Source organism: Eleginops maclovinus, chromosome 9, assembly GCF_036324505.1.
Source record: "Eleginops maclovinus isolate JMC-PN-2008 ecotype Puerto Natales chromosome 9, JC_Emac_rtc_rv5, whole genome shotgun sequence".
NCBI lineage: Eukaryota > Metazoa > Chordata > Actinopteri > Perciformes > Eleginopidae > Eleginops > Eleginops maclovinus.
The window spans coordinates 21,432,710-21,457,459 of record NC_086357.1 but is presented as its reverse complement, the minus strand read 5'-3'; the positions used below and the strand labels follow the sequence as shown (position 1 = coordinate 21,457,459).

The 24,750-nt window shown below is 40.0% G+C and overlaps 4 protein-coding genes across 13 annotated transcripts; 2 read left to right on the top strand and 2 right to left on the bottom strand.

Moving 5' to 3' along the window:
* Window positions 1–3,517: 3,517 nt before the first annotated feature.
* Window positions 3,518–17,621, bottom strand: mef2b (myocyte enhancer factor 2b). Of its 5 annotated transcripts, none has more exons than XM_063890445.1 (11): window positions 17,093–17,621; window positions 12,945–16,987; window positions 12,800–12,840; window positions 8,980–9,055; window positions 7,122–7,358; window positions 6,843–6,971; window positions 6,349–6,538; window positions 5,235–5,383; window positions 5,010–5,124; window positions 4,491–4,593; window positions 3,518–3,868 (listed from the first exon to the last, which is right to left on the bottom strand). In XM_063890445.1, exons 4-11 carry the CDS (start codon window positions 9,031–9,033, stop codon window positions 3,556–3,558), a joined length of 1,290 nt encoding a protein of 429 aa, XP_063746515.1. In that variant the 5' UTR covers window positions 9,034–9,055; window positions 12,800–12,840; window positions 12,945–16,987; window positions 17,093–17,621; the 3' UTR covers window positions 3,518–3,555. The 5 variants fall into 5 exon arrangements, with proteins under 5 accessions (XP_063746515.1, XP_063746514.1, XP_063746513.1 ...); XM_063890444.1 differs by having other exon boundaries at window positions 12,800–16,987; window positions 17,093–17,198; window positions 17,280–17,621; XM_063890443.1 differs by having other exon boundaries at window positions 12,800–16,987.
* On the top strand, window positions 16,338–20,418 carry tmem221 (transmembrane protein 221). Its single transcript, XM_063890448.1, is given in 4 exon segments — window positions 16,338–17,014; window positions 18,337–18,422; window positions 19,290–19,360; window positions 19,362–20,418. Coding segments are annotated over 4 exon segments (930 nt in total). The 5' UTR covers window positions 16,338–16,712; the 3' UTR covers window positions 19,833–20,418.
* borcs8 (BLOC-1 related complex subunit 8) lies at window positions 18,442–22,623 on the bottom strand. Of its 2 annotated transcripts, XM_063890456.1 has the most exons (6): window positions 22,456–22,619; window positions 22,127–22,239; window positions 21,386–21,450; window positions 21,195–21,302; window positions 20,452–20,516; window positions 18,442–19,030 (listed from the first exon to the last, which is right to left on the bottom strand). In XM_063890456.1, the coding sequence occupies exons 1-5, from the start codon at window positions 22,490–22,492 to the stop codon at window positions 20,474–20,476; spliced, it is 366 nt and encodes a 121-aa protein (XP_063746526.1). In that variant the 5' UTR covers window positions 22,493–22,619; the 3' UTR covers window positions 18,442–19,030; window positions 20,452–20,473. The 2 variants fall into 2 exon arrangements, with proteins under 2 accessions (XP_063746526.1, XP_063746525.1); XM_063890455.1 differs by lacking the exon at window positions 20,452–20,516 and having other exon boundaries at window positions 22,456–22,623.
* Window positions 22,154–24,698, top strand: rfxank (regulatory factor X-associated ankyrin-containing protein). Of its 5 annotated transcripts, none has more exons than XM_063890452.1 (9): window positions 22,154–22,419; window positions 22,944–23,033; window positions 23,217–23,327; window positions 23,429–23,494; window positions 23,603–23,703; window positions 23,783–23,908; window positions 24,055–24,121; window positions 24,210–24,290; window positions 24,374–24,698. In XM_063890452.1, the coding sequence occupies exons 2-9, from the start codon at window positions 22,949–22,951 to the stop codon at window positions 24,418–24,420; spliced, it is 684 nt and encodes a 227-aa protein (XP_063746522.1). In that variant the 5' UTR covers window positions 22,154–22,419; window positions 22,944–22,948; the 3' UTR covers window positions 24,421–24,698. The 5 variants fall into 5 exon arrangements, with proteins under 5 accessions (XP_063746522.1, XP_063746520.1, XP_063746523.1 ...); XM_063890450.1 differs by having other exon boundaries at window positions 22,157–22,419; window positions 22,944–23,048; XM_063890451.1 differs by lacking the exon at window positions 22,154–22,419 and adding an exon at window positions 22,502–22,855.
* The last annotated feature ends 52 nt before the right edge of the window (window positions 24,699–24,750 follow it).

Below are 24,750 nucleotides of genomic sequence, written 5' to 3'. Positions count from 1 at the left end.
CTCGCATGTCAGTTTGATATTCCCACTTAATTCTGCCGTCACTCGAGGAGCGTGGGAGATACTGCGGATAAAACGTTTCCTTTTTAGAAGTTGGTGCGGCAATTGACAAAAGCCATCGTGCATGACAATGGAGTGTCTCGCCGCCGAGCTGGGTCCTGACCTGTGACCCCCACCCTCCTGAGAAGATCGTTCTTTAATCACTGATAATAACTATGAACCTGATGCCCCTCAACAGTCTGGGAGGAAATATTGCTTTTGGTTGCTCAACTTGGCCACAAGGACCGGTACTTTTCTGGAAACCTTCCAAATCCTCTCCATTTTACATCCCAACATTCAAACTAGATTTATAAGCTTTATGACATTGTCAAAACATTCAGATTTACACAGCACTCGGGAAACATCACGGGAGGAATGTGAACTTTCCCTGGAGCGAGGCTGGAGAGGCTCTTTGATTTATTATTGGTGATATCATTTGACTTCCAAGACTCTCAAAAGTTCTCCATTTTAGAGAGCCAAGTAAAGACATTTGGGAGGGTACATTTTAACTATCTGAGATTGTTTATCTATTAGTATGGCTGTTTAACTTTTAGCATTGATGTTGTGCATCAGTTGTACTTGGATAATATTTGCTTCCAAAATATGGTAGAGTAAAAGTATAAAGTAGCATAAAATGGAAATACTCAAATAAAGTACAACTACCACAAACTCGTATCTCATTTATTTTTAAGTATAACGACTAGTTTGAGCAAGTCACATTTTAAGGATACTTGTACAGCAGTGCAACTCTGTGTGTGTGTGTGTGTGTGTGTGTGTGCACGCGCGCGCGCCTGATGTACTGAGAGGTGGCAAGATTGACACATCCACATAATGACATTAATTATGTGCATCTGTGCTGCAGGCCTCAGGCCACCTCAGTCTGAGCTGTACACTGCAGCGGTCCATGTCAGGCAGCCATAACTGTGGTTGCTATAGAAACCAGGATGTGTGTGAAGGACCCAGACATGCCCTACAGACCGGACCAGCCTGGTCTCAGGGGAGCAGACCAGACATGACCCCAGTGAGAGCCTCTTTTCATTTGGGGAGGAGGCACAGAGGAGGCTCCTCTCTGCTGTGAGTTGAAATGCTCCGTAGCGGAAGCAGAAGGAAACAGTCTGGCAGGGTGACTGTGAGACAACCAGCTGCGGAAACGAGCCTCTTTGTGCTGAATGTATTTCATTTGAAGACATAAAGGTCTCCAGGCTTTTAAGTTGTCCATTCTTGTTCCTCTCGTTCCATGGCTGCGTGCTGAGCTGCCTGACATGATAATGAGGGAGTGTGTGTGTGTGTGTGTGTGTGTGTGTGTGTGTGTGTGTGTGTGTGTGTGTGTGTGTGTGTGTGTGTGTGTGTGTGTGTGTGTGTGTGTGTGTGTGTGTGTGTGTGTGTGTGTGTGTGTGTGTGTGTTTGTGTGGGTGTGTGTGTGTGTGTGTGTGTGTGTGTGTGTGTGTGTGTGTGTGTGTGTGTGTGTGTGTGTGTGTGTGTGTGTGTGTGTGTGTGTGTGTGTGTGTTCAGAAGATGGAACTGAGGTGAATGCGACTAAATAAATGGACACATGAAAGCTTGATAGCCACACAGTGGATGGCGTTTTATGTGCCCTCTGAATAAATGGAAAACTGCAGCTACAGAGTCCCGTTTTTAAAGGAGAGATAATAAACTAAATTCCCTTTGGAGACAAAAAACAAAGGCGAACGTACAAATCAAACCATTTTTATTTGAGAAATAATCACTACAAATGTGAAATAAAATATCTTTGTTGTATTTTTCCTGCATTGTATTGTTTTTGTTCTATTAGAGGCATTCAGCAAACATCAGAATACTGATCATTTGGTTCTTCATGCTGATATCTATCCACATAAGGACTAATTCCACTGCAGCTCTTCAACTTGAAGACCCCCACCAATAAATCCTGCACAGTGTGTCATGAAGTTTTTGTTAAATGTTCTTCAGGGTGAACCACTGAACCTGTGTCTTGTCAAAGAGATTCATTGGATAATGAATTGCCTATACTTAAGGCTGGTAGTCCCTGCTCAATTTTTAAACTGTGTGAAGTAAGGGGACCCCTTGTGGGCACAAACTGAAAATTCATTCAAACCAAGTTCTGAGTATATTTTTTCACTTGCAGAACAAAACTAAAACAGACATAAATCCAGTGCACACAAATACAGTGCAAAGCAATTTTACAGATATAATGAAAACAAATATACCTCAATAATACAAATACATCTCTAGGATCCTAGAATCATTCATTATATATTTGTAAATATCCCAGTAAAACTCAATAATATTAACTATAGGCAGTAAATAAATATAGCCCTTCAGAATTTGTTGTTGTTGTTAAATTAAATTAGACCCGATATAGATAAACACATGATTTCTTTGGCTGCTGCAGCATCTGATTGTAATGCATAGGGACAACATTGAAACACTTTGGTCTTTAGTTGAAGTAGACTGCCATTACTCCATTGATAGGGTGAAGTTATAGTATAACACTAGAATTATTTTTGGATTCTAGTGGGACAATTACAGTCCCAAAAACAAACATAGACAATTTTTAAACCCAAGGGGAACATTATCTATGTCCCTGCGAGACTCCCAGAGTAAGGATGGGTTTGATTTCTCTCTTCAGACCTCTGCAGCATCCAATTCGTTGAATTGTAGACTGCAGGTAAAATAGATTTTGTCCTAATTTTTTACATTAGAATATCAATAAAAGGAGATTTTTTGAGAAGACTGGACTGGAGGAACATAAATTATTTTAGTGTGCAAATGGGCTTGTAAGAATAATTTGAAACAGACTTAAGAACAAATGATAATTAATCCTTTAAAATGTCCATGTGTATTTAAAAAAAGGGGTCAAGGCTGAAGTAATGGGTGAACAGTTTTTCTGTGGGGACACTATGTCGAAAGCGCAAAACATTAAAGCTTACATAACAAGAGGGGCATAAGGGGTAAAGATATATTTTACACAGACTAAGTTGTTTATTCTGGCGAATGTGATCAATCATTTGTATTCTGCTTTTGCCCGAAATAATTACATGAAGGCAGTGCTGTGTAATTTTACAGCTGATTCCCAATTCTCACGCCCAGCTTCAGTCAAACACAGTTTTGGAGAAACTCAGCTGGTCCCCTGAAGCTAACTTCAACAAAGTCACGGAAAACCCCCCAAAAAAGGTATATATTTTTGATTCACATAAGCTCCAAACAGAAAACTAAAACTAACCAAATAAAAAGCAAAATGTCTGTATGCATCTGTCTCCTCTGGGGATCAATCAAGTGACGCAGAAACAAAGATTCTCCATCGGCCCGGAGAGACCAGCTCTGAGTGAGGAGACAAAGAGAGGCATTGCCTCTCTGGGATGAACGGGACACATCGACCCCACCTCGCTACCTTCTGTGTCATATCTGTGTGTGTGTGTGTGTGTGTGTGTGTGTGTGTGTGTGTGTGTGTGTGTGTGTGTGTGAAGGATGTGATGGAGAAGATAGCTGATTGAATGGGAGATGGTGTTAGACAGCAGCTAGCTATCTCTGCCACCCATCACTTATCTCTAACTGCCTGTGTGGCTGCCCTTCTTCCTCCCCATCTTGTGGGTATCCGACTTTGGGAAACTCCTTTGTTTCATTGGCCGGGCGGGCTTCTGGAGGGGTTTGGCAAGCTGAATCGGGGTTGCTGATTGGAGAGTGCTGCCTGAGGTGGTGCAGAGGAGGGGAGGTGGGTGAGGACATGTGCTCCGGAGAGCTACGCTCCAACTTGATGCTGAGGTTGAGGGAGGGCTGATGTGGAGAGGTTGAGGGGCAAGACTGAGAGGGGAAGGAGCACCCTCCACTGGACATCCTGTAAACAACAAGACACAATAAATGTCAACATTTAAACATCGATTCTGCAATTGTCTTAAATGTATCAGATGCAGCTTGATGACAATTTAATGTATTTTAATTTATTATTTTTCCCTATATTTTTACACTTCCTTTCTTTTGATCATGTTGTTTCATTCATATATTTTTTACTTTTTGGGTTCTTTTTGTCTTACTGGTGGTCATATTGTTTTCCATTCTAGTGGCCACAGCGGACAGCTGTTTTCAATGATTAGTTAGTCACTTGCTCTGTAGCTACATACTGCCCCGGAAAAAATGAAGGGAGGACTTCAGCATTATCATTTTCTCTTGTCTTATTTTTAGGTATGTCTTTGAGTTAAATGATTATATATATTTTCTATTGTATTCTATAAACTACTGACAATTTTTCTCTGTGTTGGAATTCATCAGACACTGGAATGGCTGCCATACATGTAGAGATAAAGATTTAAGAAAAATGTGGGCTGATGATTGCCATCATATTGAGATTTGTGCAATTTTTCAAAATGACAATGTTTTGATTGATCAAAACATTGCACAGAAAACAAGTAAATAAAAAATGTTTCTCAGAGAGGTTACATATCATGCATCAATATCCTCACCCTGGGTGTATATGGGGCCCATGGGGCTCCTGAGGCGACTGCCAGGGGTTCACTGATCCTCGTTGTAGACTGACGGAGTGATAAAAACCAGGTTGGCTGTACTCTGAAAAGAGAACTATTAATTAACTCAGGCATGGATTATACCAAAATCAGTGATCGAGATAGAATATTTTCACTATAAGGCGATGTTTAGACCTTTAAGGAAATATAGGTTTGTCAAGAGTCATATGAGAAGACTGACACTTAGCTTAGCATAACGACTGGAACATGGGGAATAACTGTAGCTAGTCTGGAAAGTGAATAACCCGGTATATATTGTTTGTGATATACCAAATCAATATGACCTGCAGTTATGTGCTGGAAAATGTATTTTATTTGGACTAATGTACTTTAGTTAATTCTGGTTGTTGCTTGACTTTTAACTTTGAACAGACATTCATGAGAGTGCATCAATCCTCTCATCTAACTCTCACTAATTAAAGCAAACACCACAGAATATATATTACACAGAAGACGTACCAGAGACCCCCGGAGAAGGGAGGCCATACCCTCCCAAACTGTGACCCAGCAGGCCTGCTTTGCCCATGGCTACCATTGAGTTGCCACTGTGCAGGCCCTGGTACAAGACTCCCCTCTGATGAACAGGGAAAGAGAAGAAGTCAAACCAAAAATCTCAAGTTTGTGGGGAGAGTGACAGCATGACACATTTACTGTAAGGAAGGCTGGGGAGTAACAGCTTCTTACAGTAGAGTTGTGGTTAGCTCTTGTGGCCCCCAGGCCCATGTTAGCAGCATCCCCCCGTAAGTTGTCACTGCCTATGTTCAGAGGAGGAGGGCTTTTCATGTCCAGAGCTCGATTCAGGTTACCATGGGAGAACACGGAGTAGCCGATACCTACACAGCGAAAGAAAGGAGCAGGAAGTGAAAAGAGATGTGATCTTGTTTCACCCACAGAAGAAACATTTATTTTCTGTGATACATTCTTCACCCCCCTGTTCCTGTTGCCAAAAGTGTGATAAAAATGAACTTCTTCTTTTAGTTTGAGCTTAAAATTGGTACTTGATCTTTTATAAGACAGTGCTATGGCTTATGTATTACTAATGCATCGATGACGTGACATAATCCATTTCTAAGCAATCACAAATCAGTGTCATATATTAAAAAAACTGAAATAATTCCTCTTAAAACACCAAGGCTGTTAAGGATCGGTGTCTAATGTGAATCATGGTGTTAGCTACGGGTGTTAGTAGTAAAAGAGGCTGACATGACTGGCAGGTGTGACACGTTCTGTACAGAAACTAAAGAACTGGTTGCAGCCGCTGGTGTAGGGCCAGTTTCATAAAACAGACCGACTGCACGTGTGGATTAGTGTGCACACACACACACACACACACTTCCTGTGAGATCCCAGCCAGCTGTGATGTGTTTGACAGCCCACATATTAATTTTACAGCAGGCTTTGAACAAGACTTAGATGTTCTTCAAATCAATTATCATACTTTCTACTTTTTAGATGAAAATGTTTATAGGCTTAATATGGTAAACATTTTATTATTAGGTTAAATATTGACACTTTGTAAATCATTAGGTGTCAACTGCTAAGTTTTTATAGACAAACCCATTTTTTCCCCATTCATTTGAGAGTTTTAGTTCAATGCCATTGATCCTTTTTCAAAAATGTTCACATAAATCACATTTAATTCAGTCACGAAGAAGTCAGTTAGTGTAAATGTAAATGAGTATAATTGCGTTAAACACATTTATCAGCTGAATCATTTAGCTGTCCTTTAAACCTCCTGCAAACCGTTCATCTTGAAATTAAAAAAAACGTCTGTAATGTTTTATATGATTCTGCTTACCTGAGTGTGGAGACATGAATGCAGTGTGTGCGTGTGGCACAACAGGACTGGAAGCGCCCGGTCGGCAGCCCAGCGATTTAAAGCCAGAGGGTCTGTGGGACGCCATGCTGGATCCAGAGGAGTTAGGAAAGCCGTTCTCACAGCCTGCAGACACCAGAAACTGGGCCTCAGGTGAGAGGAGCGACGGAGCCTGAAGAAAAACAATCATGTATAAAAACAGCCAAAGAATAAAGATAACAAACCTGTCAGAAAATGAAGAAAAGTGTCAATATCTTATTGTGTTTTTGGACATTTTAATACGTTTTAGCTTTTTAATTCCATTACAATTATAAAAAATAACTTAAAACACTTCAACCTCAGATCACCTCGGCGTGTGTGCGTGTGTGTGTGTGTGTGTGTGTGTGTGTGTGTGTGTGTGTGTGTGTGTGTGTGTGTGTGTGTGTGTGTGCTTGTGCTTGTGGTAACCGTGCAATAGCAGAAGTGTGTAGACTGACATAGAAGCGTTGGCGAGCCACAGAGAGATCCATGCCCTCGCTGAGAGGATATTTGTCTGCAGCCACCTGCATGCTCTCTTCACTCTCCAGCTCTGACCCTTCGAGGCCGAGGCCTTTCCTGCGCAAAGTCTGAAACAGAAAAGAAAGTGCATGTGGAAAATGACCCACAATGCTATCAGGAAGGTTTAAAAAGGCATCATATTAAGGGTGTACAATTGTGCACACAGAATTTCATGTTAAACCAACGTACTATTTTGTTAATACTTAATCCTGCTTCACCATTATTTCCTTTAGTAGCAGCATGCACAGTACCTCCAGTATGTCCGTGTTGGTGCGACTCTCGTGCGGCTCGCTGTACTCGGTGTACTTGAGAAGCACTTTGTCCATGTCTGTGCTGGCGTACTGGAACAGACGGTTGGTGCTGTTGAAGATAATCAGGGCGATCTCACAGTCACACAGCACGCTCAGCTCGTACGCCTTCTTCATTAGACCGAACTTACGCTTGGTGAAAGTCACCTAAAAAACACACAGAGGTTTGGGTTATATTCCTTTTAACTTCAGTCAGTTACTGAACATTTAGAGGAAGTAAGTTGCTAAATCAATCTAAAAGTCAAATGTGTCAGAACTAATTCTGTACGCACTTGCTCAAATATTTATGCAGGAATTAATAATAGAAATAAAGCGGGTGGGTGGGTTGTAGCAGAATAGACAAAAAAATAGTCATAATAATTTTGTAGACTTGGATACGCTGCCAAATAATAAGTCTTGTAAGATTTACAAGATTTTTTTGTATTAAAAAAAGAATACCTCTTAATTATAGTCCAAAAAGCAAGTTTGCATTTTTTTAAAGAAAAGCAAAACACAAAAATGTCAAACTGATTTCTTCAAATACTGAAGGTGTTGACAACGGGATATATTTATACAGCCTAAAATCCCAAGTTTGTCCATAAAGGGTTCACAATTTGTACAGCATACAGCTACTGTCTATCCTCGCAGCCTTAATACAAATAAGAAAAAATAAATCCCCTCGAAACAATTTATATCACCAGAAGACATCCAGTCCTGAAGATCAGATACAAATACTGTAATTGCCAGTACTCTGGACAAAGTTAAATATGTGTTTCCCCTTGTGTACACTGATTCATTGTGTGTGTTTGATGTGTTTTTGATATAGTAATGTACATATGAACCGGTTTTGGCATAATGTGATATTTTCTGTCACATTACAGTATCGAGCTGATATTTCCTCCGTCTGTGGTGACTCATACTGTATGTAAGTTCTGACCGTAACATCGAGATCACACACTGCCGATAAAAAAACCCGTAATAATATGTTGCATTTTATTTTAGGCGCCTTTCATGACACCCAAGGACACCGTATAATTTGTTACATATGCTAAGAGGCAACAGAACATCATAAAAAACACAAATACGAAATCATGTAGGGGACAATCAAAGTGTACACAAATGATGGGGACAGGTTATACAGGGGGAACAGATGATGGGGAGCACTACAGAACTTCCTCTACTGTACAGTCAAATCTGTCTTTACACTAATTTAATAAGCTTTACACTTATTTTCCACGTCGCTCTGTTAAAGCGCTCAGTTTAGTTTGTATAGTTTGTAAGAGTATAAGTGATATTACTGATATTTTAGCATTGAACAAAATCTCACAGTCACTGTAAGATTTTTATGATTTTTTGTAATGTCCAGGAAATGTTGAGTTCTAATTCTTCACCCAATGTTTCATTGAAACCAAATTGATTTTAATAGCAGCTTCAATATGCAGGTGAGGGCATGCATGCTGCAAGAATCGTAAAATGTTGCATCATCCAATCTGATTGTTGCACCCTCGTTGCACTAAACCTGAGGATCTAATTCATTTGATGAAGGACCATAGGAACATTTGTTACATACGAAAAAGAGGACATAATGCAACAGAACAAAAACAGTTGTAGAAGTGCATTCCTGAATTGCTATTATTTTTAAATTTGCAAGAATATATTTACAGCTGTCCGAACACGCCTTAAAATTACCCCCTAAAAATATTACTGAGGGAGACATTGGTACATACGTACATGTAAAACTAAAATTAGGATTTCAGTTCTTACGGTATGTAAATGAAATAATGCCCACCTGTCTATTTCTCTGGTCCAGAATACGAGAAATTTGTATTTTCTTTCTTCCCATTTTTCTGCCGTTCTGCTGACACCTGTAATAAAAACAATAATAAAAATGTTGTAGTCACAGAGAACACAATCTTTGGGTTACTCTTCATACTGCTGCACTGAACATCAACAAACTGATCTCATTGCAAACACAACACAACACAAAACAAAAAAAACGCAAGTCAAATCTTTTCTTGAGGTTTACATTTGAACGCAACGACAATTGAACTGTTTATTCTTGTGCATATGTGCGCCTACATTTATACAATAAGCAATAACACATCAAATTCTGGTGAGAAAGTGGCATCCATTTGTTTTAAGCGACTCAAGTCCCTTTCCCTGTGGTAAGGGCAGGGTGTTTATTTATACCACCATGAGGCGATGCGGTCTAAAGTTAGAGCGGCCCTTGCCGGGCCAACAGTCCACACAGTCTGACACCCCCGCAGTCTGGGTTACCCCTGGGCCAGCAGCACGACTCCACTGCACCGCACAGCCCCAAGAGACAGGGTTAAAAATACAGTCCTCAGCTCCTTTTAAAGGTTCAGCAGGCAATAGCTAAAACCAAACAGTAAAAGGAAAATGGTGTGTTTTTGAATGATGGCTGAAGCTAAAAGCCACCCACTCCTCTCTCATGCATGTTCACAAAAAAACAAGCAGAAGGCAAAAGACATGGATGGATTGTGGTTGGCTTGAGAATGTTCATTTTTTAAACGCACAACCGCTGTTTTTCCTTTTTTTTTTCTTGGTCTAAAAACCCCCGCTCCTGTCCCTGCCCCTGTAGGACCATATAGAGCTGGAAAGTATAGAAAATGTCAACTCAGACGATTGTTTCCTCCGAAATTCTTTGCAATATGGGAAACAGCCATAAATCATTGATTCTAACTCATTAAACACCAAATTAATTACATATTTGAATAAGCTGTCTGGATTACATGCGCATTCTACTGTTAGTAATACGACGACGCTAAGTGGTGGTCTGACTCCTCTGACCTGACAGTGCTTCTCCAAAGCCCAGAGCAGTTTTCACTGGTTTTCCCCCTAATACTGAACATGTATTGGACTTCTCTATATTTAGTCCCCTGTCCCTCCTGATGGTGCCTGAGCGGATATGGCTCCTGTGTTCCCACGACCCCTAAAGTGCCCGCTGTCCCTCAATGTAAGCTTGCCACACAGGCATCTGGGGCATTTTCGGGAGGAATCCACCTCTTTGGCCTAATTATTACCTTATAAAGTCCTGCATTATCCACTGTGCTGAATTTACAGCAGTGACAAGACACACCTCAACACTGACAGCAGCAGATAAACCTGTCATTGGCGTTTTCTGGATGGGAAAACAGGGCACGCTGAGGACAAATGGCTTTAATTTATAATGAAAGGACCACAAAAACCAGTGTTGGTTGGACTAACTTACACTTTCAGCCACACTACAAAAAAGTAAAACAAGGTCTGTCTCTCAGGAGACCATTTATCCTCATATCAAGGCCTGCTTATGGTGAGCAGAGGGAAGTGGGACATGTGTTCTAAACAGGGCAGAAAGATCTTTATCTCAGGGGTTTTACAGAAGGTTCCTCTCCTCTGAGATACATCAAAACAACCACTATCACAGCCCTGTTAAAACACATGACTATCTGTATAAATATAGCTACACCTCCAGCCAAACGTTGTAGAGTTAGCTATAGAACTGTATGTGGTTTAGTAGGTTTATCGAAGGCCTAAAGGCCGAGACAAGCAGGAAAAGGACTGGTTGAGCCTGACACCTCAGCTAATTCTGGAGGATTTCCCGCAGCACAACTGTCATTTGAGGTCTGTGAATGCACCAAACACACCTAATGCCTGTGACCTTTATCTCTAAGGTCAACACCTGATATTGTCATCCGTGAAAAATGTAGAAAGTGAAAGCTTTTTTAAAACATGTCAGCTATTGCTATGATAAGACATGGATGTAAAACAGAATCGCTTGGTGTCCTGTAATTGTGTAATAATTGCACAAATGAACACTTGCCCCTGGGCCTCAGGCCTCTATAGGGATAGATAAGGACTTTGTCAGACGCCTTCCCAGAGGCGAGAGAGTGGAATAAACTGAGCTAAGACACAGCGCACAGTCACCCTGCAGCTTTATACCCTGGGAGAATCTGTCTGATCACTGGGGAACTCACTGTGACAACAACGCATATGCAAAGAAAACTAAACACTAGTGCGTCAACAGACAGGAGCACTGTAAAAGGTTTAATCAGATCACATTAGCGCATTGCTCTGGTGGGTTTTCTTGCAGCAGTGAACTGTACGCATGAATGAGAAGGGAAATAAGTTGGGCATTTGTAGAGTATTGGGGGTTCTGCTTCAACGGTTTTCTTTCCATGAGTCATTTAGAGCATGATGGCTTGTTAATGTTTCAAAAACATGCTAAACACGTGTAAGAAGATACACCAAAGAAGCTAATGGCTTTTGATGGATGAGCAGATTCCTATAGGCGCCGGTCACATTTTGTCCACCACAATGGAATATTTGTAGTTTAGTTGTTGAGTAAAAAAAGTAAAAGAAATGCAACAATAATCCACTCTTAGCGTGTTTGTGAACCGCTGTGTTCCTGCTGCTGCTGTGAAATATTATTTCATATGTGTATTGATTATACAATCAAAGCAAAAGCTGTTTGACTGCTGCGCTACAGCGATATGCTGAACTCTAACTGCAGCAGCAACATTTGTGTGCATGACACAGCCTTGTTTCTTCTGTTTAAGTCATTTTAGTTATGCTTGTGTTAGTCACATCACAGTCCCGTGCTATGATGGTAAAATATAAAACCAGGACGAAAACTGGAACCTAATTGCACATGAACCAATACAGAACACCTCACAAACTCATGTCATAAAAGCCAATTGCCAAAGGTTGTGACAAAAGCTGATACATGAGGAGCCAAGAGTGTATCTCTTCTTTTACTTTTAAGTTTTGTGTTTAAAGCTAAGAAATTAATTTGGATCAAAGCATCAATATATAAGGATAAATAAATAACTGGGTGTTTCTCTATATGTGTCATCTTCAGGGTCAGACAGTTCATGCACTCACTGGGCCTTTGCTGAGTAATGGTGAGGAAATATTTGTCTAATTTTACCAGCAGATAATTGAATTGCCTTGATATTACCAGAATAGCAATAGTACACGAGCAGAACATTGGATCTTTCTATGAATAGAAAGAAAAAAATGTTTTCATGACTTTTAAAAGTTATTCCACTGAAGATGAACCACACCTTGAAGGTAACTGACAGAAGGAAATGTAACGTCTGCTCATTTGAGTGAAACAAGTTCAGACAATAAATTAATTTTAAAAAGTGATATTTTGAATGATATCACACTCAAAACATAAGAATAACCAATCCACATTTTGAAAAGGGCGGTGAAGTGATTGGAAATGCAACAGGTTGAAGGGATGAAAAAGATGGAAGAGTCATGGGATGTCTCTATTAACAAATAATTCAGTATGCAAGGCAAGTTATTTCACGCTCAAAATAAAAACTGTAAAAATACATAGCTTAGAAAATGTTAGTGGATAATTAGGCCTGATAAATTGCTGACGTCATTCAAAATAGACCGTTTAAGAATAGCCTTTCTGTCCCCGAGTTGCCAAGCATCCCTGTCTAATATAGCCTCATCTATACGCTGCTTTCAAATGCACAGCAACAGGTAACTTTACTCATATATTGCATAAATATGTGCACACTGGAAGATAAAATAGCAGAAATCCTCAAAAACTAAACGCAAAAGCTTTAATAAACAAGGGAATCTCTTCTCACCTGCTATCGATCTCCTCTTGTTCACTTCGGAGTTTCACCCTCTGGCTCGAGACAAAACAAAAAGAAAAAGTCGCAAATAATGAGAATGTCTAATCGAAGTCTTGTCTTGTGTTGTGGTCTTGCGTTGAGGCAGAGATAAGATCACCTGGTGCAGTAGTAGCGATGGTTCAGCTGCTCTCCAACAGCTGGCTGCTGCAGCCCGCCTCTCGCTGTCATCTCACCCCGCCTCCTCCGCCTCCTCAGCCCGCCATTGGACACTCCTCCACCCCCCTGTCCTCCAGAAGCACCAGCACTCAGTGCAGGGTGTCAGCGTGTTCACAGCAGAAGTTACACTTACATACATACACTCCGGGTTTTATAAAGCTACGGAAAATATCCGCTTTACAGAGCAGAGACTAACCATTTGTTAAGATTGTGTACCAGTGAGGCTCTTATACAAGTTTGAGAATAATAATTTCATCACTGGATGGTGGAGAGGTGACCACAAATATTTATTGCTATTTTGTTAGCATCTTTGGTTAATTTTTGCAACTACTTATGAACACACAGTTATATCCACGTTGTTGTAGTTTTGCACATTTCAATATTATAGTATGTAAAATGTGTAAATATGTACATTTACAGTTAATTGTATTGCATTGCATCATCTACTTTTATCACTGCTTTAACTTATTTAATTGTGTCTATTTTTAACAAGATGCCAAAGAAATGTCATTATATTGTATGATGACGACAAAGATATACGGATTTGGATTCTGAAAGCAGGCACCGGTGGAAAGTCCTGTTGTTTTGTGATAAGGGATTTGCATATATTTCTTTTTCTGGTGTAAACAAAAAAACCACATTATTTCCTTATGTTTAAATGTCTGCAAAACCAAGTACAGTAAAATAGTTTGACATCACATGAATAATAGAAATGTGCAATAAAATATAACTGGCTGATGGCAACAGAAGCTCGCTCATGACCGCGTTTTGGAAACCACTAGCTGACATAGTTGATGTTCTAATAAAGCTTCAAAACATCTTAAGTATAATCAATCCTAAGAAATTATTTAGAAGTCTCTTGTGTCACAATTTCCTTATTCAAAAGCAACCAGGCAACAATGGTCAATTCAAGAGGAATATTGTTTCTCTTCAGATGGTTTAAGTGTGTTGATGATTGAAGGATGAAGCCTATAGAATGATAGTGTCTGCAGATGAAAGAGAATGGACTCAGGTAGAGGCTATGCTCATTGACATGCTTGCTGTATGTGAATGAACATGGTGCACATAAGTAGAAGTCCTGAAAGAATTGACAGCATCCCCCAAAGCATTGATTCTTAATCTCTTTTGGTAAACAAACTGAACACAACTAAAGCTCTAATCTGAAACTAATATGTGATTTAGCCACCTCTGAAGATACAGGCCTTAAAGGCAGGCGACATCACAGTAACACTAAGACTATAATTCATTACAACATCACCACAAGTTACAGCTCCAAAATAAGCAAACATTTGTTCAATCAACGACCGACGTCTCTGCAAACATTTAACATGAGCTTCAAAGAGGAGGGAGCATATAAGGCAACACAACTGCTGTACAGGCTACCATATTTCTGGTAGCCTGTACAACAGTGCTATGTGCCCTAACTGCTGCATAATCCACCTGCTGTTATATGTGTTTATTAGCTTTTCCTGTGTACAGCTAATTAAATTCAGTGGGGGGACTCCAAAAAAGGAGAAATAAAACGCTCAAACAAAGCTAAGACAATTACGCGCCAAGACATTATTGGAAAACAGACACACTGTCAGCTTAATAGACATATTAATAACTGAATCACTGCATGAGCTGCATTATTGACTATTTTTGGGATGCGACACAATGTGCTCCTAAAAATAATAAAGTGACAAATGTGCTAATACAGATCATCTGTTTAAGTGTGGATAACAACTCTCTCACACGCACAGTGAAAACACGCTGAGACATATAGTATACATGTAGAGCTAACGTAAGCGCAAGCATACACACTTTCCCGAGAGGTAACCTAAACTGAGCATCATGATGCAATACTTAGCAACATCCCCACAGACTGCTGCAGCCTTTACCTCCAGGATTCACCTGTGTGGGCCCCGTCCATCCAACAGGGAATAGTGCCAACCCACATCTGTAAATACAGCAATAATCAGCAGCAGCTTAGGGAAAATTATACCTTTCCTCAGTGTGCTGTTTACGCATGTATCTTCATACATTTACTCTAAACAGAGCTCCATTAAGCTGAAGGAAGGAATACAAACAGTTACTTAAAATTAATCATACATACAAGGGCCCTAAAGTAGAGAGATGTAAAGGTGCCTTTGAGAACTTTCTTTGTCAAGTCCATTTTTTTTCATTTTCCTGAAACTTCTCACTTCTGCTTTCGACAAGATCAGCCACGGTCCTTTTCAGAGCATGTGGTGAGGCTGTCGAATTCAGAAATAGCCTCCATGGTCAGTGTACATGTGTGAGAGCAATTGTTCACATTGTGTACCTTTATAGCTACAGTCTTATCTACATCTCAACAGAATAATGGCTACACCTTTTCTAACCCTCCCCCATGGTGCTCCACCAAACCCCAACTTTAACAGAACAATAAGGCCTCTGTAACACAGGTCACAGACTTTAAGGTGTTTGCGGTCCAGCAGCGGTATGTGAAGTGAAAATGGAGTTAATTTTAAATATCAATTCTATGAAATTAGGCAGATGCTGGACAAGTACATTTCACAAGGTTGACATGTACAAATGAAAGCAAAGGTGATTGCTGTTTTTTGTCAAATAAGTAGATGCAAGGGGTAAAAAATGCATCTCCATGATAAATTGTGCTTGTTTCCGTGGCAACTGTTGAAAAGATAATTAGATTCAGAGAGTCCGAGGAGCTGCAGGAGGAAGAAAAGGGGTATTCTGCAAAGGAGAGGGTTAGCTAAGGTGGCCCTGCTGCTTCAAATTCCTCAGAAGTTAGCTGTAATGCACACCTGCCACACTCTCATCTTGCAGAGGAAAAACTAAAGGACTATCTGGACTTTGAGTCACATTTGATTTATGAAGTTAATGTCAATTATTCGAGTGTTTGTATGAACAGGCAATTAATTGGCCCTTGTTGAAATGAGCTCATAAATCCTTTAATCGCTTTATCAGGAGGTGACATCACATAATAAGAAGTAGGCTAATCTTTGAGCCCAGGAAATAAATGTATTAATATTGATATTTTGGACCTGTATTTTGATCTGATCAGGAAATGTTTTAATGTTGGTTGATTGTGTACCTGCAGGGATTGATGGAAATTAACTTTTGGCTATAATCTGGCATATAGCATCTCTTACCTTCTTGAGATTATTGTATTTTTATGCACGGTCCTTGTTGAACAAAGATATAATAATAAACATAAAGTCTATAGGAGATCTTTTTTAAGGTCTGTTTTTCTTTTGGAGTATGCCTATAAATTAAAGCTGTACGTATTTGTACACTTCTAACATTATAAAAAGGCTGTTTAATTTGTTAAAAGTGTGTAGAGGGGGACAGCACTGTTTTAATGCCCTTTGTTCTGTCACGGTGTTTTGACTTTGGTCAGTGAGCTCTCCCTCTCCCAGTAGCGCGTCAACACATTGTTTCCGAGGATCCAAGAGAAAAAGTCCATTGTTGTTGCGAAGTTTATAATCTGGGGATTTAAAGCACATCACATGCTCAGACTGAGCAGCGGGGCGGTCTACCACAACAGCAAACTACTGCAAAAATCCATGCTGGAGAGGAAACAATTCATCCCGAAAGGACAGAGAAATACGTTTTATTCGCACTGAAATGCCTGCGTACTTTTGGGGAGTTTAGGATCGCCGGAGAAGTGTATTTAAAGTTGTGCGAAACTGAATTCACGGGAGAAAGCGCCTGAATTTGAAGACAAACGATGACGCTCCAGTACAGCCAGCGGTCTCTCATAGTGCTGTCCTTACTTGGGATTTTATCGGCCATCATGTCGGTTTTATCGGTCATTTTGATTTTCCAGCTCCAGTCTCAACAGGCGGCAGTAAAGGAGTCTCCCCAGTCCACCTCCTGGTTGATCCCCGCTCATATCTGGGCCGTCTTGCTGCCAGTGTCCACAGTGCTCTCCGCCTTGTCTCTCACCCTCCATTTGAGCTCGGTGGTTGTGTGTCTCCTCCACAGCTACTTTTCAACAGAGGTCTGCAGAGGAGAGCAGGACACGGAGAGGTATTTTAGCCTGCCTATAACGCACCTCCTCTAGCACAAAAAAACCCTGATGCAGGCCCAGACAGCCGCTTCACTCACTTGTATTATGCTGCAGATGATCCAAATGGTTCAGAAAGAGATAGTTCCGGTCAGTTCTGATAGGCTGGGTGACACTTGAAGGCACCTGCGATCCCTTTTCAGCTACCTGCAATATTAATACGCACCTTAAATGAAAGGGACATTTGAAGAATATCTATGCACGTTTTTAAATAATTAATACCAGAACCTGTATTTCTGTTACAAATAAAAACGTTGAAGGTATTGCAGTTAATCCACCATTGCTCAATTCAGGCGGTCTGGTCTTATCATTAGTTTTAGTGGCTAATTTTAGCAAACATTGTTTATTGGTCAATTGGCTTACTCGTGTTTCACTTGCATTATACACTTTGTTTTTTTCACTTTCATTGACACTATGCTAAAGAGATGTTAATTCAACTGTACTATTTTTAAAAACAGTTTTAAGGTTTGACAATCTAATTGAAATGAAAAGCTAAAGTTAGTAAAAGGTTTAACATAAGGTATAGCAAAAACAGGCAAAACTAAGTCCAGCATTAAATGAAAAACAATAATTCAACAGTTGCCTTTCAAAAACATAATGCATCGAGAAAGGGAACAAATATTAAAATGATCAAATAAACTACGACTACTATTTGCTGTTCACATAGTTGGTGTACAACACTACTTAAACATTTAATCCATTTAGTAGACGCTTCTTTCTGTGCACACACATTCTTCTTTAATTAATCTCCATAAAACAAAGCAGATTCTAGTTGACTACATTAAGTTTCATTAAAAGAAAACACAGTTTCAGAAGTATAAAAGGGTCTTCCTTATGTGTCAGAGTCTAGAGGCCTGTGCTGCAATGTTGTTGGCCGACCCCCACCACTCAAACCCTCTGAATCCTGTCTAAACAATGGCTTTCCTCTCATTATGCACCCAGCACACGGCCTCTGGCTGGCCCTTTCCCACGTCGCTTTATTAACCCAACATATCCCAGGACCTCCCTAATGATAGAGGGGACCTTCCAAGAAAATGTGAATAATAATGAGCTGTTCAAAAATATTTAGGAACCAAACTTGATAATCAATATTCAAATATTTCAGGAATTTTATATTTTATGGGAGAAATAGAAAAAGGACCAAGACAACATGGATGGTATTGCAAAAAATGCAATAAACTGAGATAAAAGAAAATTGTTTTAAAGGAAAATGTTTCTATAAATGGTCTTCATGTATGAGCTGATGATAAAATGCTGACAAAACTGAACTTTTTTATTTCAACAGAGCAGACTGGTTCCTTTTGGATAGCAGAGGTGTGCGACACGTGGCTATCGGACTCTTCTGCCTGGGGGTTTCTGTCTACTTGGCAGGTAAGAATTAAAAATGTGATGTTATTGTAGTTATTTATTTAAAGATTATTTGTTAAAACATGTTGCCCAATCTCGCAGGTTATATATTTAATCCTTAAATAAAGTTTAGGACTGGGCACCTGATTTGCCTTGTAGCAGGGTTTCCTTGCGCCAAGTGAGTTTAGCTTTTATAATTTACATGCATGGGACGTTGTAGTTTCTGACAACAAATTCCCAAAGACTAGAAAACTGGGCACTCGGCTGTCCAGTGGGTTTTCAACAGCAGGGGCAAAACCAGCACGGTTGCTTTCTCTCTGGTTTGTCCCGCGAGTCCACGAGAACAATGCATTCTTTGAGCAGCGTCCATGACTTAAGTGTTTTTAATTCTGAATCTGGCAGCGATGTGGTGCTCTGTTCCACTGAGCGGCTTGTACTGGGGGGGGGGGGGGGGGTCACTGGAGGCAGTCACTCCATTGTCGGCCTTCTGACCCCACTTTCAGCCTCAATCAGAAAGGTAGTGGAGCAAGAGACTGTAGAAGCAACACATCCAACTCAGGAAGTCACGTCACATCCCAGAGTTGTGCTTCTCTCCCCCTTCCTTCAGCATGCCTGAGTCCACCGTCCTTTTCCTGGAGATAAACATAGAACAACTCTAAGAATAGCTAACCTTTATATGACATTTCAACAACATTCAATACATTTTTGGTAAGCATCAAATTGGAAAAAGAAAAGTGAACATTAATCAAAATGAAGGAAACTAGCAGCAAACCCAGACGTTACTTTAAAAAGTTATTTTTTTATTTATATTTCACTCATTACAGATCCACATTGTTTGTGGTATTAAATGTTTTTGTTTTAAATAAATTCTCTCTTTATTTTCCATTGCAGCTATGTCCATCTTTATGCTCCTCATATTTGAGGTGGAGACAGGCATTGCGAGTGCTTGTGTTCTCTCATCCGGGGATCCTAATCCTGCTGGTCGTTGTGATCCACTCTCTGGTCAAAGCTTCTCAGAGTGCCAAACACTATCACAACGACCACCTCGGCACCCTCTACCAGAACGACCACGGGAGCAGCATCACACCTGTCTCCCGACCCTGCGAGCTTAAAATTGGCGTGGACAAACCGCGGATGCAACGCAGCCAGTCTCACCTGCAGCATCAGATCGCCTACCCTCAATGTGGCAACCCGAGGCAGCAACAGTACCAGCAGGAGCATCAGTACTCCCCTGCTGCAGGCTCCCAGGGCCACGGTAGTGATAAAGACGGCTACAGCAGCAGCAGCAATTGTCCCCGAATGCACAGGACCCTGTCTACTGAGTCTGGTCTACTGCAGACCCAAGCTAAACCCTGGAATGGGGTCAACAATGAGATGAGGAGTGTCCTTGCACGCAAGTCAGGGATCACCGCAAAAGACTCTACTCTTGTTTGAAACAAAGGAAGCTGAGCTCGTGGTTAAATACACTGATGACTTTTGAGCATCACAAGAGGACTGCTAATAAGATTGTGACTTAAAACTGTCACTTTGTTCCATTTGACACTCAGAATGCTGATCCTGAGCACATCGACACAGGTGGAAAAACATATACATCAACTGATTCTCCTGTTCCGATTTTAAAGTATTTTACATTTTTTGAAAACATTTTGAGCACACATTAAGTCAAATGTGCCGTGCTTCATGTGAATAAGCTTGATTTCAAATCTCACCATCGTTGCCCAAATATCAATCTGGCAAATGTTCATATTTTATTGTAATAATGTGAATACTTTATTCCACTGTATATGGTGGCTTTTGCCGAATATTTGTGCACATGTGTTTTGTTACGCTTTGTTCAAAATCGTTTCATATCAATTGTAAATTAAAATGAATTTAGAGGGAAACACATTTTTAAAAGTAGAATGCCTTGAGACCCAAAATGAGACTAAAATATGTGCACAAAAAACATGTTGACTTTAAATGTCATTTAAACGCACATTTTTATAATTTCTTGATAAATAAAATAAAAGATAATCCTCAATGTGATTACATCAAGACTGGGGGAAATACTAACCTGGGACACCTCAGTCCAGAGGTCATGAGGAAGTGGGTGGGGCATGTGGAGGGACATCATGTAAGCTGCATGCAGATGTCAGTGGGAAAAAAACAAACAAAAAAAAACAGAAAACAAATGAAAAATGAAGTTCCCATTAACTACAAAATAGTTCAGAACAGGCCTGATAATTATTTTGCAGTTATTGGGGAAATAAAATGGCAAGAACTGAACCAAAGTTGTATTAGCTGATGTTCCAAAATACTAACAGATATACATTTGGAATAAAGGATTATACAAAACAAAGGTAAACAAGCATTTGCATGAACAAAAAAAACAGCGTGATGTGTAGCAAAGACTGGATCAAAACGGCACAAAACTCAAGACATAGAATTACTAGTCATTTTACTCTCAAATTAAGATTCAAAGGATTTATTGTCATATGCACAGTAGCTACAGTTTGGATATGGCAATGAAAAACCCAGGTTCCTAGTAAATTGTGTTTAGGATATTAAGGGTAAGTACAGTGACTGATCTTTGACACTTCTAAAGGTGTGGATGCTATAGCCTAAAAGGCTTTAATATAATTGTTGTTTGACTTTTAAATTATTGCAATAACTAAGTCAATGACTATTTTTAGTCTGGAAAGATTAACATGTTTCACTGTTCCTTGTCCAAATGGTTGAATAAGTAACCATTGATTTTTACCCCTATGCTTCAGACATCACTGTATCTCAGTCGGCATGTTCACTGCTGCCTCCTACCTGCGTCCTTGAGAGTTGCTTATCTGTTCCTTCATGCTGATGGCCTGACGAAGGAGGCCGTCAATGTTTTTGAAATACAAGCTGCTGTTTGTCATGCTCTTCACGGCACTGCAAAAAACACACAGATCAATGAAAGTGTTAACAGTCAAAACATAAAGCCTGCAAATATGTATGTCTATGCTTCACCTCACCTGCATGCGTACTCTACACTGTAGATGGCTCCTTGACTTTGCTCTTCCCAGCTCTGCATGTCAGTCTGTGTGAAATATGACAGAAAACACAAGCATCAAATACACAGGAATTTTTCTTTTTTGACTATGTTTTAACACAAAATCCAGGATGCTTATCTACGAATTGTTTCAAGAATTGAATAGAACCTTATAATTAAATTCTGAAAAGAGAGCCCGGACGGGAGAGCTGAGTTACCTACGTCGAGCTGCGTTCTGCACCAGCTGAAAACTGGAAACTGATACATGGTTTAGGCAGGTAAATAGTGAATTACAGAAGTCCATGTGGGAGAAATTGAGGTCGGGGATAACTTGTTGAACAATTCTTTGGGGGATTTTTGGTTCCAGTACAGCATATTACTGTATCAATCAAACGCAACTCCTAACCAATTTATGTGAAATACTAGCAGAATGAACATTTTATTTATTGTTATTATACAATTTTTAACCACGGCCTGATTTATATAATTCTGTTCTTTAACTGAATTGCGGACATACAAACAACGGAACAAACTAAAACCATGGGAAGTGGGTTTACTTTGTTCATTACAAGTCCATATGAAACACCCCCCATTTAATAACATTTACATTTTTTGTTACTTGCTATACAAATGTCCCTTGAGCCTTAGTTTTTCTTTTGTATTTGTTGTTGATTTTAAATGTTGTATTTTTTTCCCCAACAGTATAACAAAGCAGGTTGTTTACCTTGTGTTGCACCAGTTCGGGCAGGGACCTTCTGACGTGCTCCTGCAGTCTGTACAAAGCCACTGACGGCTCGTTAGCCAGCACGTACATGCTCTCCGTGAATTTATCACTAACTGTAGAGTCAGAAAATACAGACAAAAGCAAAGAATTCCCACATAGGTTAGAAAAGAAGAGGAAAAGAGCACGGGACATGGACAAATAACAGTGAACAACACTGTCAAAGAATTAACTTAGCGGCTAATATGAGCTAACAACTGCTAGCTCAGTTGAAGCATTTAACAGATAACAATGAGGTAAGTTGTATACTTATTGATTGCATAGGCATTTACCTCGTCTCACTTTCAGTTGCATCTCCTGGTCCTCCATAATGCACGTAGTTTGACACAACAAAATGCAGATGTATGTCAGCTGATTCTCGCTTCTTCCGTATTTTTGTTGTCATGTGTCACCCGATAATCTTCCGGGCAGAAACATCGATCATTACAAGTCAGTTCCTCGCTGAATAGCATCAACGGCAGTGACACGGAAAACGATTTGATTCAAACCTTAATTAAATGTAAACTACTTGATTGAAAATAGCGTATCAAATAAGCGAAAAGTTATATACCTCAGTGCACTTCAATGTTCAGCAAGATCCATCTTGCGGGACTCGGGATTATTCACTTTCAGTTTTCACAAAAGGAAGTTAGCGCGAATTACACTGTGAGACCCAATGTGGCGAGCGGTCGGGTAATGTGGTTTATAAAGTCATTTTCCTTACTTTTTTTTGAGAGCATTGCAACATTATTGGGTAGTGCATGACCTGTTTTCATTGCAGTGATTATGGAGTGCAGTGGTGATGAAGAAGTTGCAGATGGCCAAAATATTCGGTCATCCAACGCTGATGTTTTTGCTCCCGATTCAATAGATGAGGGGTCCAATGGTATGTGTGCAGTCTTTTTATCTTTTAGTTTAAGTTTCCTATCTGTGACGACTTTGTTGATACATGTTTGTGTAGAATCTGTCACCCGACGTTTGTAGTCTTAAAATAATGAATAATAGTTGTGAAAATCTTTCTACTGACATGGTTGTGGTCATCTGCTTGGGTCAGTGTCTCCAGAAACAACGGATGTGGATGAAGAGGGTATGTTCATACATCCCACCACTTTGACCAACAAGCAGCGTGGGAATGAGGTTACAGTACGCCCGGCAACATTGGACAGTAAGTAAAAAGCTCTGATGGAAAAGTGCAAGCACAATTGTTTTTAATGGCCTTTTCATTGTCTTAAGCAAATTATGTAATTCATATTTTATTTCCCTCAGCTCTGTCTATACACCAGTTGGCAGCTCAAGGCGAGGTTTCACAAGTGGCTGCACACCTGAGTAAAGGTGAGGAATCTCTCTGACACCAAGCAGTTATAAAGAATGTTTATTTTGCCTGCCATTAAGTGGTAAAAAGATTCCAACTGATGGGCTGCGACTGGCTTGATTTTCCAGACAATTCACTGCTAAGTCAACAGGATGACCGGGGCTTCACGCCTCTCATGTGGGCAGCAGCATTTGGAGAGAAAGCAGTGGTGGATTTTCTATTGGAAAAGGTTAGAAGTAAGCGACATGAACATATTATCAAGACAAAATGCATCATCTCACCCTGTGTTTTGGGGATTTTTGTTTAAGGGCGCAGACCCCAAAACAATTGCGACAGAGCGAGAGAGCGCCCTGACACTGGCCAGCTCTGGAGGTTACGTGGACATTGTGGAGTCTCTTCTCAGACATGGAGTAGACATTAACACATTTGACTGGGTACTTCATGACTTACTTTATCTCTGGCGTTGCATCACAAGTCCACAAGATGTATGAGTTATGGCAAACAGCCCACATGTATTTAGAAGGATACAATTTCAATGGGATTCTTTGCATTTTTAATTAATTCTTGTTTTTTTTCACAGAATGGGGGAACTCCTCTTCTTTATGCTGTGCGAGGGAACCACATCAAATGTGTAGAGTCACTCTTAGGTACATTGCATGTCGATTATGTAGAGCCATGATTGTGGAAACATCTGTTTGTATGCTTAATAATTGCCCTTACTCTACTCTTTTTAAGTCAAAGGGGCAGACATGACCATCGAGTCTGATTCTGGGTACAGTCCAATGGCCTTAGCTGTTGCCCTTGGACACAAAAAGAGTATGTATTGTGTTTTTATATCTAACAAATACATTTTTTTTCTAAAAAAGGTTTCTGTAAAAAAAATGTATTTTGTTTTCTAGTTCAGAAAGTGTTGGAGGACCATATTCTGAACCTGTACAAGAGTTAAAAGAAAAACAACAGCGGTCAGCTCTTCAGTGGCGAGAAGACCAAGACCTCTGTCACAATTACATAGTAGCACAGACTAGTACATATGTGGAGACATTAACATCATGTAAATGACATATGCTATTTTATACATATTGTTTTTTCCACTTGTATGCATTACATTGTTTGTCAACTTTGTACAAAAAGGAGTAAAATGCTATGTTTTGCAGCGGATTTATTTTTGTTTGGCTGAAGCACAGCAATGAACAAGTTTTAATAAAAACCTATTTTTATACTGTGTTTCACTGGACTGAGGCTGATTCAAAGGCACAATATAAGTTAAAAAAAAAGC